The sequence below is a fragment of the Cornus florida genome, unplaced genomic scaffold, assembly GCF_030987335.1.
Source record: "Cornus florida cultivar Cherokee Brave unplaced genomic scaffold, ASM3098733v1 CherokeeBrave_3.0.0_Hap2_Chr10, whole genome shotgun sequence".
Lineage (NCBI taxonomy): Eukaryota > Viridiplantae > Streptophyta > Magnoliopsida > Cornales > Cornaceae > Cornus > Cornus florida.
The window spans coordinates 24,246,052-24,262,220 of record NW_026775580.1 but is presented as its reverse complement, the minus strand read 5'-3'; the positions used below and the strand labels follow the sequence as shown (position 1 = coordinate 24,262,220).

The window sequence follows — 16,169 nt, the reverse complement described above, 5'->3', positions numbered from 1 at the left end:
GTCTAACAATTCTCTTATAATTATTAATAATTTTTCTTACCTTTATTATTTTAAGGGTATTTTGGTAATATTATACTAACTGTTGGCCTGCGTGATAGTCTATCGGTGGCAAGGGTGGTCCATGTTACAAGGTTTGGTTTTTAGAGAGGATTAAAATAATTTTAAAAACTATAGCGAAAGTCCTTATAATTATGACATACGTTAGGGAGATTAATATAATTTACCCTTTTATGTTTAAATAACTCCAACCTTCCGCAAGATAAGTTGTTTAAGATTTTGCCTTCATTGTCGTTAAAATTTGACCGACTTCCATGTGAAAAGCTACCATTATTAACACAATTTTTTAAATTTGCTACTTTGCCCCTATGAAGATTAGTATTTTGAACCAAAAATAAAATAAAAATTGGTATTGCGTTAAGTTCAAAATTGATATTTTGAAATTCTTAATTGCTGATAATTGTTGAAATTGATATTAAGTTCAAAAATAATTGTTGACAATGCGATAACAAAATTTCAATATAATAGAATTGTCTATATAATATTTAAGTCCCTGTAATAGAAAGGTCTCTGTGTTACAGTTAGGTTTAGTCGTTGGTAGTTCATGGTTACATTTCAAAGGTCTGCACTGCCCCAACTCAGAAGAGAGAGAAAGTTGCAGCTTTTAGTCTCTTTCTCTCTCTTATTGAAAGTGATAGTTGTCGCCGAATTTCTCTGTGGTCTCTCAATTTCCCGCTTCTTTCGTTTGCTCTTTTGGCTTATCCATTTTCGCTTTATTCATTGCAAAACTACATTGGGCTCTCATATCCTCCATATGTATTTTTTCCTTTCCAGGATATCTGGTTTTCCTAAGGAGATAAAATCTACATAAGGTGAGAGAGAGATTTTATTTTCGTTTCCGGGTAATTTTGATTTTTTTTTTGAAATTGCTGTTTAATTGTAACTATGAATTGGGGTTTGAATAACATCAGTGATTACTTGCATAATATAATGGGAGTTTTAAATGATGAACAATAGAATTTCTGCATGCTTTGTGAGTTTTATGTTAGGAATAATATGAATATATGACCAAGTAAATAGATATATATCTAAATCATCATCTATATTGTTTTGTACCACATTGTATAGTACAAGAATTAAGTTTTATTGGTTTTTTTTTTTTTTTTTACCAGGAAGATGTGAAGAACAGCAATGATCAGAATGGAAAGCACATTTTGGTGCTGAAAACACCGACCCATTGTGATTGTATTTATTTATTTTTTATTATTTTTTGTGTCTTCTTCTCGACTGCGTTTTTGAAGATTGAGCTGTGAAAATATTGCCAACATTCTTTGAAAACAACCAAGTTTCAAGGTAAAATCTCCTTTATGGTCTAGGCTTTAAAATAAATGAAGAATAAAAGGTCAATGATGCACGTTGTTTGTTGGTCATTGCGTGCATCTGGAGTTTGCAAACCATCCAAGAGTCCAAATTTGCCAGCGGGTGGATTGATTCTTCATTACCAAAATAAATAAATGTTGCCACGGTTAACTTTTTGTTGCAAAGTACATTGATTGCAAAGGGTTTTGGCTCTGTTGCTGTTGGCATGTGGAGACAATTGGGAGCTTCTAAGTCTTAACATTCTATTAATCTCATTTTCCATTTAACCATCTTGTTGATTCTTGTCATTTGTCTTCAAGTGTACCAGAACTAGGAAGAAAAGAGGAGTGGGTGAGAGATGAGCTCAATTGGTGGGGAAGATATAACACAATGGGATGCACAAGGGTTAAGTGGGCACGAAGAGAAGATATTGGTTTCAGTCAGGTTAAGGCCATTGAATGAGAAAGAAATTGGAAGAAATGATGTGTCAGATTGGGAATGTATCAATGATGACACCATCATATTCAAGAATAGCTTACCAGAACGATCACTGTTTCCAATTGCTTACAAATTTGGTAAGAGAATGTTTACCCTACATTTTGTATAATCTTGTTATTCTTAGGTTCTTGCATTGTCACGTTGTCAATCCATGCTAATCTGAGGACATAAGCCTCTGTCGTAGCATCAGAAATATGTTGAACATAAAAACATGCAGCTTTTTTTTTTTTTTTTTTTTCAGTTAAGTTTAGCAAGTAAGATTGTGCTTACTAAAAGCCAATACAATCTAGTTCATTCGTTGTGGCTCACATCATCATTTTTTTTAAGTAGTTGGTACATTATGTGTAATCTTGTTATTCTTAGGTTTTTGCATTGTCACGTAGAGTTCTGGACTGTCAATCCATGCTAATCTGAGGACATAAGCCTCTGCTGTCAAGCATCAAAAATATGCTGAACATAAAAACATGCAGCTTTCAATAGTTCAGAAAAAGAATTCATTTGCGCAATCCCTTCACAAGCTTCATTTTTCCTCTCTTTTTTTTCTTTTCCCGGCTAAGTTTGGTGAGTACGATGGTGCTTACCAAAAGCCAAGACAATCTCGTTCACTCGCTGTGGCTCACATCATCATTTTCTCAAGTAGTTTGTCCTAATTCATTGGATTTTATTTAAAATTTTCTGAATTTCTTTGTCAGACACTGAACCTCTTGTTATCCTTTTTCCTTTCCTTGATACCTATCCCTTGTTTTGGTTAATTTTTTGGGGATAGACAGAGTATTTGGGTGTGAGAGCTCCACAAGGCAAGTATATGAAGAAGGAGCCAAAGGAGTTGCTCTTTCAGTTATCAGTGGTATCAATTGTGAGTTATCTTCCTCTCCTTGCTTTACTGTTTACTGATATTCTATTACCGCACCTTGTGCAATTTTTTTACCGGTAAAATGTGTCTGCAGCAACTGTTTTCGCGTATGGCCAGACAAGCAGTGGAAAAACATACACCATGAGTGGGATTACAGAACATACAGTAGCAGATATATATGACTACATGAGAAAAGTACTACAATAACTATCATTTTCCCCAATTTTTATTTCTGAAATCCATTATTCTATTTGGACTCATATCTCAGTGGCATTATAAATTTTATTTTATTTTATTTTATTTGAATTTGTTTAGCATAGTGATAGAGAATTTGTATTGAAATTCTCTGCGTTGGAGATCTACAATGAATCAGTCAGAGACCTCCTCAGTACAGATAGTACTCCACTAAGACTCCTTGATGATCCAGAGGTTAATATTATACTTATAATAGTTGATATATTCATTGGGAATTACCAAAAACATCTTCAATCCTTGTATCTTTTCTATTATGTAGAGAGGGACGGTCGTTGAAAAACTTACAGAGGAGACTTTGGAAGATTGGAGCCATCTAAAGGAACTGCTCTCTATCTGTGAAGGTAAGGATACAAATACTAGTCATGTTTCACTAGATGACATTATATGACTGTTAGTGGTACTTTCATTTTTGCAGCTCAAAGGCAAATAGGGGAGACCTCTCTGAATGAAATGAGCTCCAGATCTCATCAAATTCTGCGATTGGTGCGCCTATCACTTTCTAAAGTAGTTCTTGTCTAATTCATAGTTGAGAATTGTGTTTTATCTCTTTATTAACTTAGAAAATAATGGATTTATTGCAGACAGTTGACAGTTCTGCTCACGAACTTTTAGGTGCTGAAAATTCAAGTACTCTCACAGCCAGTGTGGTATGAAATATATTTCAAATTAGTGTGCAGTGAACAATTATCTTCTGAAGGATCTTCTTACTTTTGGTTTTAGAATATATGAAATGAAAAGTAAAATACACAAGTTGGTTCCTTTCTACAGAATTTTGTTGATCTCGCGGGAAGTGAACGTGCTTCACAAGCATCGTCAGCTGGTATGAGATTGAAAGAGGGTTGCCATATAAATCGCAGTTTACTAACTCTGGGAACTGTTATTCGCAAATTAAGGTTGATTTTCTTCTTTTCTTTTTCCATTCTTTTCCTTTTTTTTCTTTTTTCTTTTTTTTTTTAATTTTTTTTTTTCATGGAACTCATTTCAGGTTGACTTTCGATTGGCAGAAACTTTTACTAGATCTTAATTCATCAGATTGCATTTCATTATTTATATAAAAGATTCAGTGTTTTCTTCTGGTTTGATCATTTTCTTATCATGTCAGGTAGAGCAAAAGCTGATGTCAGTGTCTTAGTTGAATATTGAAACTTGATATGTTCAATTTATAACTGTCAGCATCTTTGATGATGCTTCTGAAAACTGCATGGTGATTACACTTAGAGCATGTAGGTTAGGGATTTTTTTTTTTTCTTTAGTTGTTGTTTGAAAGAGGGGGGAATGGCAATTTACAAGGATTGTAGTTCTCATACAAGTGAAAGCATCATTCATTTGGCATAATCGTGAGCACTTCCTATTCTGTTTTCACTTAAACTGCGTAAAGGACTCACATCAGTACTCCATTTCTGAAGTTCCTTTGAACTTTATTAAAAAATATGCTGGAACTTCTCTCCATCTGGTGAAAATTTCATCCTTGGAGGCTGATTCTGATACTGTTATAATTTTGCTCCTGATGTATAAGTTTACGGCAAAGCTAGTAACAGGTTAGTGTAATCCCACCCCCACCCCAAAATAATAATAACAATATTGATAAAAATAGTAATAGTTAGAAGTATAAATTGGGGACTCTGCATCAACAGATCATTAGAGGCAGCAATATTTGAATTCACATTTATCATGTTGTTACGATCAACCTTATGATTTTTGTCCTAAATGGTACCTACTATGTCTGTGTCACATTGTGTATACGTAACTTTAGTTTTGCTCACAACTTTGGGGGACTATGAAATGTTGGATGCCTCAAGAATTTTCCATTTGAACCTAGCATAAGAGGCACTAGCATCTTCAAGTCTAGTATACTCAGAACATTGAGTTCTTATTTTTTTTTTTATGGAACTGACAACAGCCTTCTCTTCAAAGAGGGGCCAGTTGGATGGAGTTTCATATCCAATGGAAGTTTTGTTTACCTGGCTGCTGCTAACTAAGAAACCTTCTTGCTTTCTCTTTCGGTGATCGGTACAGCTTTTAGTTTATTTTTATATTTATTTTATTTTTTTATCCTTTTATCTCTTCATTGTGTACCTTATATGTGTACTTTGAGCAGAGTCATATTGTATTTTTACTTTCAATCTGATGCCATGTCTGGATGCAGCAAAGGAAGAAATGCACACATTCCTTATCGAGACTCCAAGCTGACACGCATACTACAAAACTCTTTAGGAGGAAATGCAAGAACTGCCATCATTTGCACTATGAGCCCTGCACGCAGTCACGTCGAGCAATCAAGAAATACTCTGTTGTTTGCTAGTTGTGCCAAGGAGGTCAGTACTAGTGCGCAGGTTAATGTGGTGATGTCGGAGAAGGCATTAGTAAAGCAGTTGCAAAGAGAATTGGCTAGATTGGAGAGCGAGTTGAGGAGTTTGGGATCGATTTCTGCCACATCTAATACCATGGCATTACTAAAAGAGAAGGAACTTCTCATTGAAAAGGTGATAAGAAAGACTTCTGTAATATGTTCTTGGTGTATTTTATTTTAATTTTTTTTCCCCCTTAAAGTAACCATGGCTGGAAGAATTGTATTTGTGGGTTATTTTGGTAAAAAGTGGCATGTCATAAGTATTTTGATTTTTGAGCCTAGTTGATATGGACTGACATATGATGTGGCTGACAAATAAGAACTGGTTGGATTTATAGGCTGCAATTTTTTTTTTGTTTCAAACTTTTCAACTCAGATTATAACTTCTTGCATGCTAGGACACAGCAAATATGTAGTATCAAAAATTTTAATTGTTCAAATCATTCTTATCCGGCTTTTTTGTTTTTATTTTTCTTCTTTTGTTTAAATTGTGCAGATGGATAAAGAGATAAAAGAGCTAACTAGGCAACGCGATCTTGCTCAATCTCGAGTCGAAGATTTGTTACAATCAGTTGGAGAACACCAATTTGCAAGAGCATTGGTATATAGAGTTGTCTTATTAACCAAAAATCTTATAATGAATCTAAACACTTTGATGAACTGATTCTCTTTCCTTTCTTTTATTTTAGGCCAAACCTGATCAGCTTTTGAAACCCTGTGAGCAAAATGCATGGGTACATGAAAATTCAGCTTCTGAATCTTCAGAGGTGGTTGATCCACATCGCTTTGATGTTGCGTCTAACACTTATGAAAGATCGGAAAGCCTCAAGTTCAACAAGCTTGAACTGCAGCTTCCTGAGAATTCAGAAGACTGCTTTCTACTTGACAGCATTTCTCCACAACTGTTTATGAATAAGTTTTTCGGACCTGATCCGTGTAAGGGTTGGGAAAATATTGTTCAAAAATCTGATGAGGACTCCGATGATCAGTGGAAGGAAGTTCGATGTATTGAAATGGAAGAGCCAAGCAAGAACAAAAAGATAAAACCTGATGCAATATCATCTCTGAAGGAGGGAGCTAGGGACCCGAGTCACACTCATTCGGGCCCAACCTATGAAGCTCTAAAGCAAAAGATTCAGGATATGCAAAAAACTATTGACTACCTTGCCAGTCCTTATTATGTAGAACAATCTCCTTGTTCCTCTGAAACAGGTTTATCTGGCTCTAGAAGTTTGGATATATCTAGAAGCAAAAGTTGTAAAGCAGTTCTTACATCTGTTTCATCATCTCCATGGTTTCGAGAAGCTGAGCAAATGGAGAATACACCACATTATTCTGAGAAAGATTTTCCTAGCAGACCAGAAGGTTATCAACCAAAGTTTTCTGAATCAGAGTCCGGTTCTAACTTAGAAAAGTTACGTAGAAAAGATTCCGGAATGTCTGATGGAAGTTTTTCCATGGATGAAAAGGAACAGAATATTAAAATGTCAGACGAAAGTGATATTGCTAGCATCCCCTTTGGTGCCACAGGGCTTGATGAAGTGGTCAACTCTAAGTCAGAGAAGAAATTTGGCGATGATTTGGTTAGTCTCTCTCTCTCTCTCAAGTTCTTACTTCATGTACTTATGTTGGTTCTTGTCCAAGTCATTGCTTGTTATTTAGCATCTAAGTAACATACAGTTTTCACTTGGCCAAGAACTAAGGGGTTTAGTTTTCATTTGTCTGCCATCACTTATGTTTCTCCTTTTTGATATATCACTTGAGCCTTTCCATTTTAAATTTTAATCAACAATAAATGATAAGAGCTGCTGCACTTCAAATAAATAGTGATTGATATAAACATAGTTGTAATGAAGGAATTTTTGAGAGGAGTAGAGTTTGATTGAGTGCTGCGTTATTCTTATGCAAAAACAAGTTTAAACTCTAAACACAATAATTTTTATGCATCCACATTATATTAAGAATTTTTTCACAGAACTTATACTGTCATACATGAGCAATAGTTATTTTGTCTGAAACTCCAAATTTCAGAAACTGGCTGTCAAATCCTCTTTTTCCAATCACAGCAATGTGAATTATAGCATCTTGAAGAAATGTTAACTTACCATATGCATTCATTTTGACTTAGTAGATCGGCATACTTAGACCTCGTTTTTGGATGGTTGTCTGCTTATTGTGTGAATCTTGCTTATCAGTTACTTCTATTAATCATGGAATGGTTGTTATGCATTGTATATTCATTCAGGATGCTGAGGCAAAGACTAATGAGTCAAGTCAAATTGTTAAGAATGGTGGTTCAGATATAGAGCAGGGTTCTGTGCAATCCCCTTCTAATTGGCCCTTAGAATTTGAGAAGCAGAGGAGAGAGATAATCGAATTATGGGATGTCTGCTATGTACCTTTGGTCCACAGAACCTATTTTTTCATGCTCTTTAAAGGTGATCCTTCAGATTCTGTTTACATGGAGGTGGAGCTTAGACGCCTGTCCTTTCTCAAGTATACATTATCTAATGGAAGTAAAATTGTGGATGATGGAAAAATTCCCAATCGAGTCTCAAGGTACATTTTCTTTGTTCCTATATGGGAGTTTTGACGTGGTTCATGTGCACACTTGCACACATCCACGCCTATTCATATACAAACACATTGACCATGAATATCTCTCATGCAGTTTTTCTTTCTTTTTTGCCGTGCACAATAATAAAAACTAAAAATAAAAAAGCATAGTGAAGTTCTTTGACGGTAACTTTTGTCTCTAACGTTGTTTGGCCACAGCATGTTGATCTCCTTTTTAAAATTGATAATTTACTTGTGAAATCAAATTTTTTTAACACACACAAAAGAAGGCCTCAGAACTTATTCTTAGAAGAAAGAATTGGACTGAATGGCAGTTTTTTCAAATAAGACATTAACTATGCTTGTGTGAAAACACACTGACACACGCACATTGTAGGCTTTATCCATTTCAGTGTAGTGTAAAGCTTTTGCTTATTTTAACTGCGATAGCAAGGTAATTCTAACATCTTTGCTTTGGAACCAACAGTAGGAGGGCTCTCAATAGAGAGAGAGAGATGTTGGGCAAAAAAATTCTGAAGAAGTTCTCATCAAAGGAGAGAGAGGCCCTTTATAAGAAATGGGGCATTGAGTTGAACACAAAGCAGAGGAGACTGCAATTGACGCGTCGACTATGGACAGATACAAATGATATGGACCATATTAAGGAGAGTGCTGCTCTTGTTGCAAAACTGGTTGGGTTTGTAGAGTCAGGTCATACACCAAAGGAAATGTTTGGACTGAGCTTTGCACCTCGACCCATCAAATTCAAGTCCTTCAGCTGGAAAAATAGCATGTCTTCTATATTGTAAATGCTGTCAGATGTACTAATGTAGAAGCAAACATAAATGGATTTCATATATGAAGAATCCCCTCAAATTTAATGGTGTGCATTTGAAACTTGACTATAATTATCAATATTCTTTGAGACATCTCTGATTATAATCAAATTCAAATTTGATTGTTCTATGCTCATTGTTTGGGCGTGTCTTACACTAACACATTGTCATATTGTATCACATTAGAGTAGAATTCTAACAGATCAGAGGGGTTCTCTAACATGCATAATGTAGACTAGAGATGCATAGGAAACTGTACTGGAAAGCCAAATTTGAGGTCGTCTAGGCCAGGGTGGGCCCTGTCTTTGTATGATGATCCCTCTATTGATATTTAAAGCATTACCTACTATAAGAAAATCATCGTATTAGTTTCTCTTTAATTACATAATGCTCCTGCTTTTTTAACTCAAAGCTCTAGTTCACAACGAGACTCTCGCCATTGCGAGTCTGGGCTAAGATATTGTAGTGTCCCGGATTTTTTTGGAATTTTTGGTATTTATTTTTCTGTGCATCATTTTGGTGCCATGTGGGTCCCCGGTATTATTTTCCATTGCATGTATTTATTATTTTATGTGATGATATGTTATATATGTGTATACACATGTATGTGTATAAGTGACTTTGCTGGGATATGATATTTTGTGGCATAGCATGTGGTTAAGTGAGCTTTGAAGGGCATTTTTGACATTTGATGATGTGGTGGACTTTGACCCATTGTAGGCCACTTATTTTGAAAGAGGATAGGGTCAACTTATGACCACAACCTCATTTCTCCCACGCTCTCTCTCTTCGCCACTCACTCTCTCTCCCTTTCCTCATTCTTTCTTCTATTCATTTTCTACCTTTTCACACACAAATCTTGAGGTTTGATCTAGTTAGAGCAAGATTTAGACGAGCAAGAAGAGAAGTTGATTCTACTCTTCAAGGGCTTTATTTCTATACCGGTCTTGCACATATTTTGTGGATTTCGAGTTTGGGAACTAAGGGCTTAGGTTGCATCTTTTGAGGTAGGGGTGTCTAAATCATCTTGCTTTACCTTCATTTGGAATTTCTTGTTGCGATTTCATGCTAAATATGTGCAAATTAATGATTGAGAAGTTGAATAATATCTTTGTATTTCGTGATGAAATCATGTTATAGATGTTGTTGGGTGCATAATTTTAAATACTAATTTTGTTATAAAAGCATGTTATGTGTTAAATTGCTATCTTGAGATCCATGGTTGAATTGGATGTTATGTTTTATTTGGAAATAAGCATGTTAATTAAATTGTTAGTATTGTTGATATTGTAAAGCATGTTGATGTTAATAGTAAACAATGCATAATTAATTCATGGCATGGGCATGGTTGGGGAAATAGAGTTGAAATGGTCATATAAGTTATGTTTGGGAAGAGTGAGAAAAATGGTTTGTAAAAGAAAACGAATTTTGTGAGTTTGGTGCTAATCTTGACCTAGAGGGAGTGTGTGCCGATTTATGACATGTAAAGTTAATTACTAGGCCCCAAATGATCGTCGGATTTGAGGCCAGGGATAGTAGTCAACCTCGCCTCGGTAAAGTTGGTTAGCGGTTTTCGGTGTGTGTTGAGTTGGGTTGGGATTGTGGTCGGGGAAGCAAGAAATTTCATTGCATGGTGGTGTACTTGTGTTAATTATGACTTATTGACATTCCCGTATATAATCCCGATCACTTTTATCTATTCTTTGTATGTTGACTCAAGGAAATCAAATTTCGCGAGTCTGGTACTAATCTTGACTTAGAGGGAGAACATGCCGGTTTAGAACACGTAAAATTAATTACTAGGCCCCAAATAGTCGTCAAATTTAAGGCCAGGGATAGTAGTCAACCTCGCCTCGGTAAAGTTAGTTAGCAGTTTTCAATGTGTGTTGAGTTGGGCCGGGATTGTGGTCGGGGAAGCATGACATTTCATTGCATGGTGGTGTACTTGTGTTGATTATGACTTATTGACATTCCCGTGTATGATCCCGAAAACTTTTATCTATTCTTTGTATGTCGACTAAAAGGAGCCCAAAGCCAATGCTTTAGGCATCTTCTACTAAGCCGTTGTGTTTACCCCTTATCATTTTTAGGACATGGCAAGGAAATTATAGATGACGCACCCCCGCAAGCTTAGAAGTAAAGTGATGGACTTTTGACATCTTTTGTATTAGACTAGCATAGACAATAATCATATATAACCAACTATATTCTTTTGTGAGCTCAAGTGAAGCCCTTGTAATTATGCCATGTAGGCCTCATCATTTTGTAAACCTATTCTTTTGCATACGTATGAATGTTTTAAAATGATTTTGATGTTAGAAATGGGGGCATTAAAAACATAAACTTTAGATGAGATTTTGAATAGATTCCGTTAAGAATTTTTTGCAGATCTATAGATGAGCACGTTCCTCTCCACAAGGAGATGAATGTGGTATATTTACTTTCTCAAATCCGTTTCCAGGTAAATGAGAAATTAGCTCCATAGTAAGGTGTTTGATAAGCCTAAATGGGTTTGCAAAATGTAGAAAATGGTTGTCCCACATCAGAAAAATATTAAAACCAAAAGGCACCATGAGCCCTATATAAACCCCCCCCCCCCCCTTGGGTTCATTCCAAAGCACTCTAATTCAGAATTCTTTTCTAAATTCTGAATTCTCTCCTTCCTCTCTCTTCTTCTATAAGTGTCTGTGGGTTCGAACCCTTGTCTTTGGGTTTGAGCCTTAGTCAGTACTTCGAGTCTAAGTTTGAGTCAGATAGTACTACACCAAGCTGGTTCGCCTATTCCTTTGATTTGCAGTGCTATTACCGAAAGAAGTAAAAGTCGTTGTATCCTGGGAGATAGACGCCACTGAGTCCGTTAGCACCATAGCGGAACGAATCTGTCTTAAGGACATAGAATCAAATTCTAGCCTCGACTTATTTTCAGATTCTTTTATTTTGTTTTATTTTATTTTATAAGATATTATATATATAGATTATTATTTTATAATAATAATTATATATATACACACATTATATTTATGTATAATATTTAAATAGTAATATTATAGTGTATGGTATACTTAGACCATATTTTGGACTACAATCTTAAGACAGATTCGGCTTATATTATAGTTTAATTATTTAAATATTGTTGTTATTTTATTTTTGTAAATTTGATTGTATTCTGTATATTTAATATATAACAAACGAATGGTAAGTACAAGTACTATTATGCCTAATGTTCCCGTTAGTCATGGGGAGAAGCCCGAAAAATTTAACGGGGCGGAGTTTGAAAGGTGACAACAGAAAATGATGTTCTACCTTACAACTCTAAATCTGAGCAAGTACCTAGCTGAAACTTCCCTAGTGCTAGAAGAGGGAGAAACTGACATTACAAAGCTAGGAGTTGTTGATGCATGGAAGCATGGAGACTTCCTATGCAAGAACTACATCCTCAATGGATTGGACAACACTATATATAATGTGTACAGTCTAATAAACACTGCTAAAGAGCTATGGGAGTCATTAGACAAGAAATATAAAACTGAGGATGCTGGCTTGAAAAAGTTCGTGGTTGGACAATTTCTGGACTTCAAAGTGATAGACTCCAAGACAATCATGAGCCAAGTGCAGGAGCTCCAGCTGATCTTACATGAGATACATGCTGAGAAAATGACTTTAAGTGAATCTTTTCAAGTAGCTTCAATCATTGAAAAGCTACCACCTACTTGGAAAGATTTCAAAAATTACTTGAAGCATAAACGTAAGGAAATAGGGCTCAAAGACCTGATTGTCAGGCAAAGAATTGAAGAAGATAACTGCACATTTGAAAAGAAAGCCAGGAATTCTTTAATGGTGTCAAAGGCGAATGTAGTGGAAACTGGATTGAAGAATAAGAAGATGAAGTACTGAACCTCTAGCATTAATTCACAGTGATATTTGTGACTTTAAATCTGTGCCAACCAGATGTGGGAAAAATTATTTCATTGCTTTTATTGATGATAACACAAGATACTATTAAGTATACTTGTTAAGAAGCAAAGATGAAGCCTTGGAAATGTTTAAACATTACAAGAATGAGGTTGAGAATCAACTTGACAAAAAGATAAAGGTGTTTAGAAATGATAGAGGTGGTGAATACGAAATACCATTCGTTGACATTCGCTCAGAACATAGTATTATTCACCAAATTACCGCTTCTTATTCACCTCAACAGAATGGTGTTACTGAACGCAAAAACCGTACCTTAAAAGAAATGATGAATGCTATGTTGATAAGTTCTGGTTTAACCTAGATTTTGTGGGGGGGAAGTTTTGCTTTCTGCTAATTATGTTCTCAACAAAATACCTCAAAAGAAAACAAATGTGACACCTTATGAATTATGGAAAGGTCAAAAGTCTTCCTATAAATTCGTAAAAGTGTAGGGATGTCTAGCTGGGGTTGCGATTCCCACTCCTAAGAAAGTTAAGATAGGACCAAAAACCTTTGATGGTATTTTCATAGGCAATGCACAGAATAGTAGTGCATATCGTTTCTTTGTGTATAAATCAGACATTCCTGACATCCATGTCAATATAATTATTGAGTCAAGGAATGCTTGTTTCTTTGAGGATATATTTCCGTGTAAAAATCCTCTTAAAAGAAATCATGATATTGCTAATAGCAATATATAAGATAATATAGACCAAGAGTCTATAGACAATGAAAATAAGGAAGAATCTAGATGTAGTAAAAGAGCTAGAACGTCAAGTCATTTGGTCTTGATTTTCTGACATATATATTGGAGAATCAACCACAAAGCTATAAGGAAGCTATGTCTTCTCCTGAAGCTCTTTTATGGAAAAAAGCCATAAATAGTGAAATTGAATCCATCATGCAAAATCATACTTAGGAGTTGATGAATCTTCCTCCTAATACTAAACCTTTAGGTTATAAATAGATTTTCAGGAGGAAGATGAAGCATGATGGTTCAATAGATAAATATAAAGTTAGGCTTGTTGCTAAGAGATATAGGCAAGAAGAAGGCTTGGATTATTTTGATATATATTCACTAGTCACAAGAATAACATCCATTAGATTGTTACTAGCTATTGCGGCCGGTGTGTGCCGTACCGATGCACCAAATTGTTTGCAAAAAGATATGAACTAAGAGTGTGAGTGTGCAATGTGGCCAAGTTTTAAATTTATAAAATCCACCACTACCTCTAACTAAAAATATAATAAAGGTGAGTAGGGATCGTCCCAAGGGATTATGGTTGCCTTTAGAATGGAAACAGTATATAGGATTAGTAGGTCGAGTGATCAAAGATTGGTTGGATTGGTTGATTAAGCTATTATGCAAATGAAATTAAAGTAAACAAAATTCAATGATTAAATAAGTAAAGAAAGATATAGAGGGGAGGACTTGGGGTATTAGAGCTCACCACTAAACTTGACTTCACTAGACACTAGCAATTATATATTAATGGGGAAATTGACTTGTAACTTGTGTGTGTGTGTGTGACATTAATTGAAACTAGGCATGGATGGAAAATAAGCATAGATTGTCAAGCCAAATCAAATGGAAAGCACAACCTATCAAATGAGACCAAAATCCATTCAATGAAACCACAATCTATGCACACGCAACTATCTAGAAACATACACCTAATGCATTTATAAGTATGGAACACCAAGGAACAAAAGTAGATTGTCCACCTATCTATGAATTTAAAGCAACTACACTACATCTACACTAAAGACATGAAATTTAACTAAATAAGCTAAAGTTGTGGTACAATCCATCAAGAAACAAGTGTGAACCATCAAATAAATTGCAAGAGTGTTCAATTAAGCTCTATGTTTTGACCATCTCTAGATTAACTTCATTCATACACATAGACATGCATAAATTCCACTAAATCTAGAGAAAAGCACATGAATCATCCATTCTAGCATACATAGACATATGGTTAGAAGTAGATAATCAATTGAAAGCATTAATCCATACACATTAAGTAGAAACCACAAGATATATATATAAATCCAAGATCAAAACATTGTTACAAATAAATCCCCAAAAATATACAAAGAACTAAGTCTAGGAAGCAAACTTAAGGGCTACTCTAGCCCCAAGTAGATGTCTAGTCACTCATTGAAGTAGTCATCCAACCCTCAAGGGCTATCTCCATGATAGGAATGACCTCCTTCTTGATGGAAACCCTAGAAGAATGGAAGAACTCCCAAAATGTGTAAAAACTCTCTAATCTCTAGCCTCTTCTCCAAGATATGAGATATGTTGAATGTTACAAGTTATGATGTAAAAATGGCTAAAAATCCTTATATAGGTAGGTCAAGTGTCACACCCAATGGTCTGGGCTCGTACACCAAGGTCCCTCCAATGATTGTACCATGAGCCAACTTTTAATGAGCTGGAATCTATTGTTTTTTAGACTTGAGGAAGTTCGATCGATCGAACTATAGTGAGATAGATCGAACTTAGCTGAGATCCATCGAATACTGCAAAGATCGATCATCCTTGGCGGCGCCTTTTTGAATAAAGACAAATCTCTAAGATATATTTGGGAAAAAGCCAAAAGTGGTAGGTAGGTGGTAGGTGTGGATAAGATCAAATCATTTCGATCGATCTGGAAAATGTTGGATCGATCGAACTTGTTGGATTCTTTTGGATAAAGACAAAAGCTTGGATCCATCTAGAACTGTTTAGATCGATGAACTTCCGATCGATCGAAGAAATACTAAGATCGATCGAACATGCTGAATTTCCACACTTTGCTTTATTTTGCTTCCACTTTGCTCATTTCTTCCATTCAGCTTGACTTAACTTCTTTAATGCTCTTATTTGGCTGAATTGACTTATTTTTGGGATAAGCACCTGAAAAGGGCGATAACACGAAATTAGTCTAAAATGGGAAAGTAAGATAAATAAAAGTCCTAAAATACCTTAGCTTAAAGGGTTTAAATGGGCACTTTTCAGTGCTCATCACACCCCCAAACTTAAATATTGCTAGTCCCTAGCAATGAACTACAAAGTAAAGGAATGAAATGAACAACTATACAACTATGAACTAGAAAGCAATAAATGGATAACGCCGCTTTCGTAGGGAACACGATTGCATTTAGCATATGCAACAAGCCTTTTAAACCCCTAGGTTACCCCTAGCGGATGAGTGAAGTCTCCTGAGGGTTTCTAGAAATGATACCCACAAACATTAAGCTCATTCTCACTAAAGAGGTACCAATATTACAAACAAGTATTGGGAGAAAACTACCTCAAGTATGCAATTTTTCAACCATTTCCAAGCAATCTCCCAAAATTTCAACCTCAAGCAAGCAAGTATGGTCCTCCACACATCAAGAAAATGATCATGCAAATCAAAACAACACTAGAATCCTTTTTGAGTGAACCGGCATCAAATATGCTGCTATCTAAGCCAACTAAAGAAATGATCACATCCTTATCCTCAAACTAGCACACAAATCT

The 16,169-nt window shown here is 35.4% G+C and overlaps 1 protein-coding gene across 1 annotated transcript; it reads left to right on the top strand.

Annotated features, from left to right (window-relative positions):
* The first annotated feature begins 589 nt into the window (after positions 1 to 589).
* Positions 590 to 8,765, top strand: LOC132279280 (kinesin-like protein KIN-7E). The gene is made up of 15 exons (XM_059781213.1): positions 590 to 869; positions 1,170 to 1,350; positions 1,677 to 1,931; positions 2,621 to 2,710; positions 2,802 to 2,902; positions 3,023 to 3,136; positions 3,222 to 3,303; positions 3,378 to 3,445; positions 3,544 to 3,609; positions 3,731 to 3,855; positions 5,109 to 5,445; positions 5,809 to 5,913; positions 6,002 to 6,895; positions 7,558 to 7,871; positions 8,356 to 8,765. The coding sequence occupies exons 3-15, from the start codon at positions 1,715 to 1,717 to the stop codon at positions 8,675 to 8,677; spliced, it is 2,835 nt and encodes a 944-aa protein (XP_059637196.1). The 5' UTR covers positions 590 to 869; positions 1,170 to 1,350; positions 1,677 to 1,714; the 3' UTR covers positions 8,678 to 8,765.
* Positions 8,766 to 16,169: the final 7,404 nt, after the last annotated feature.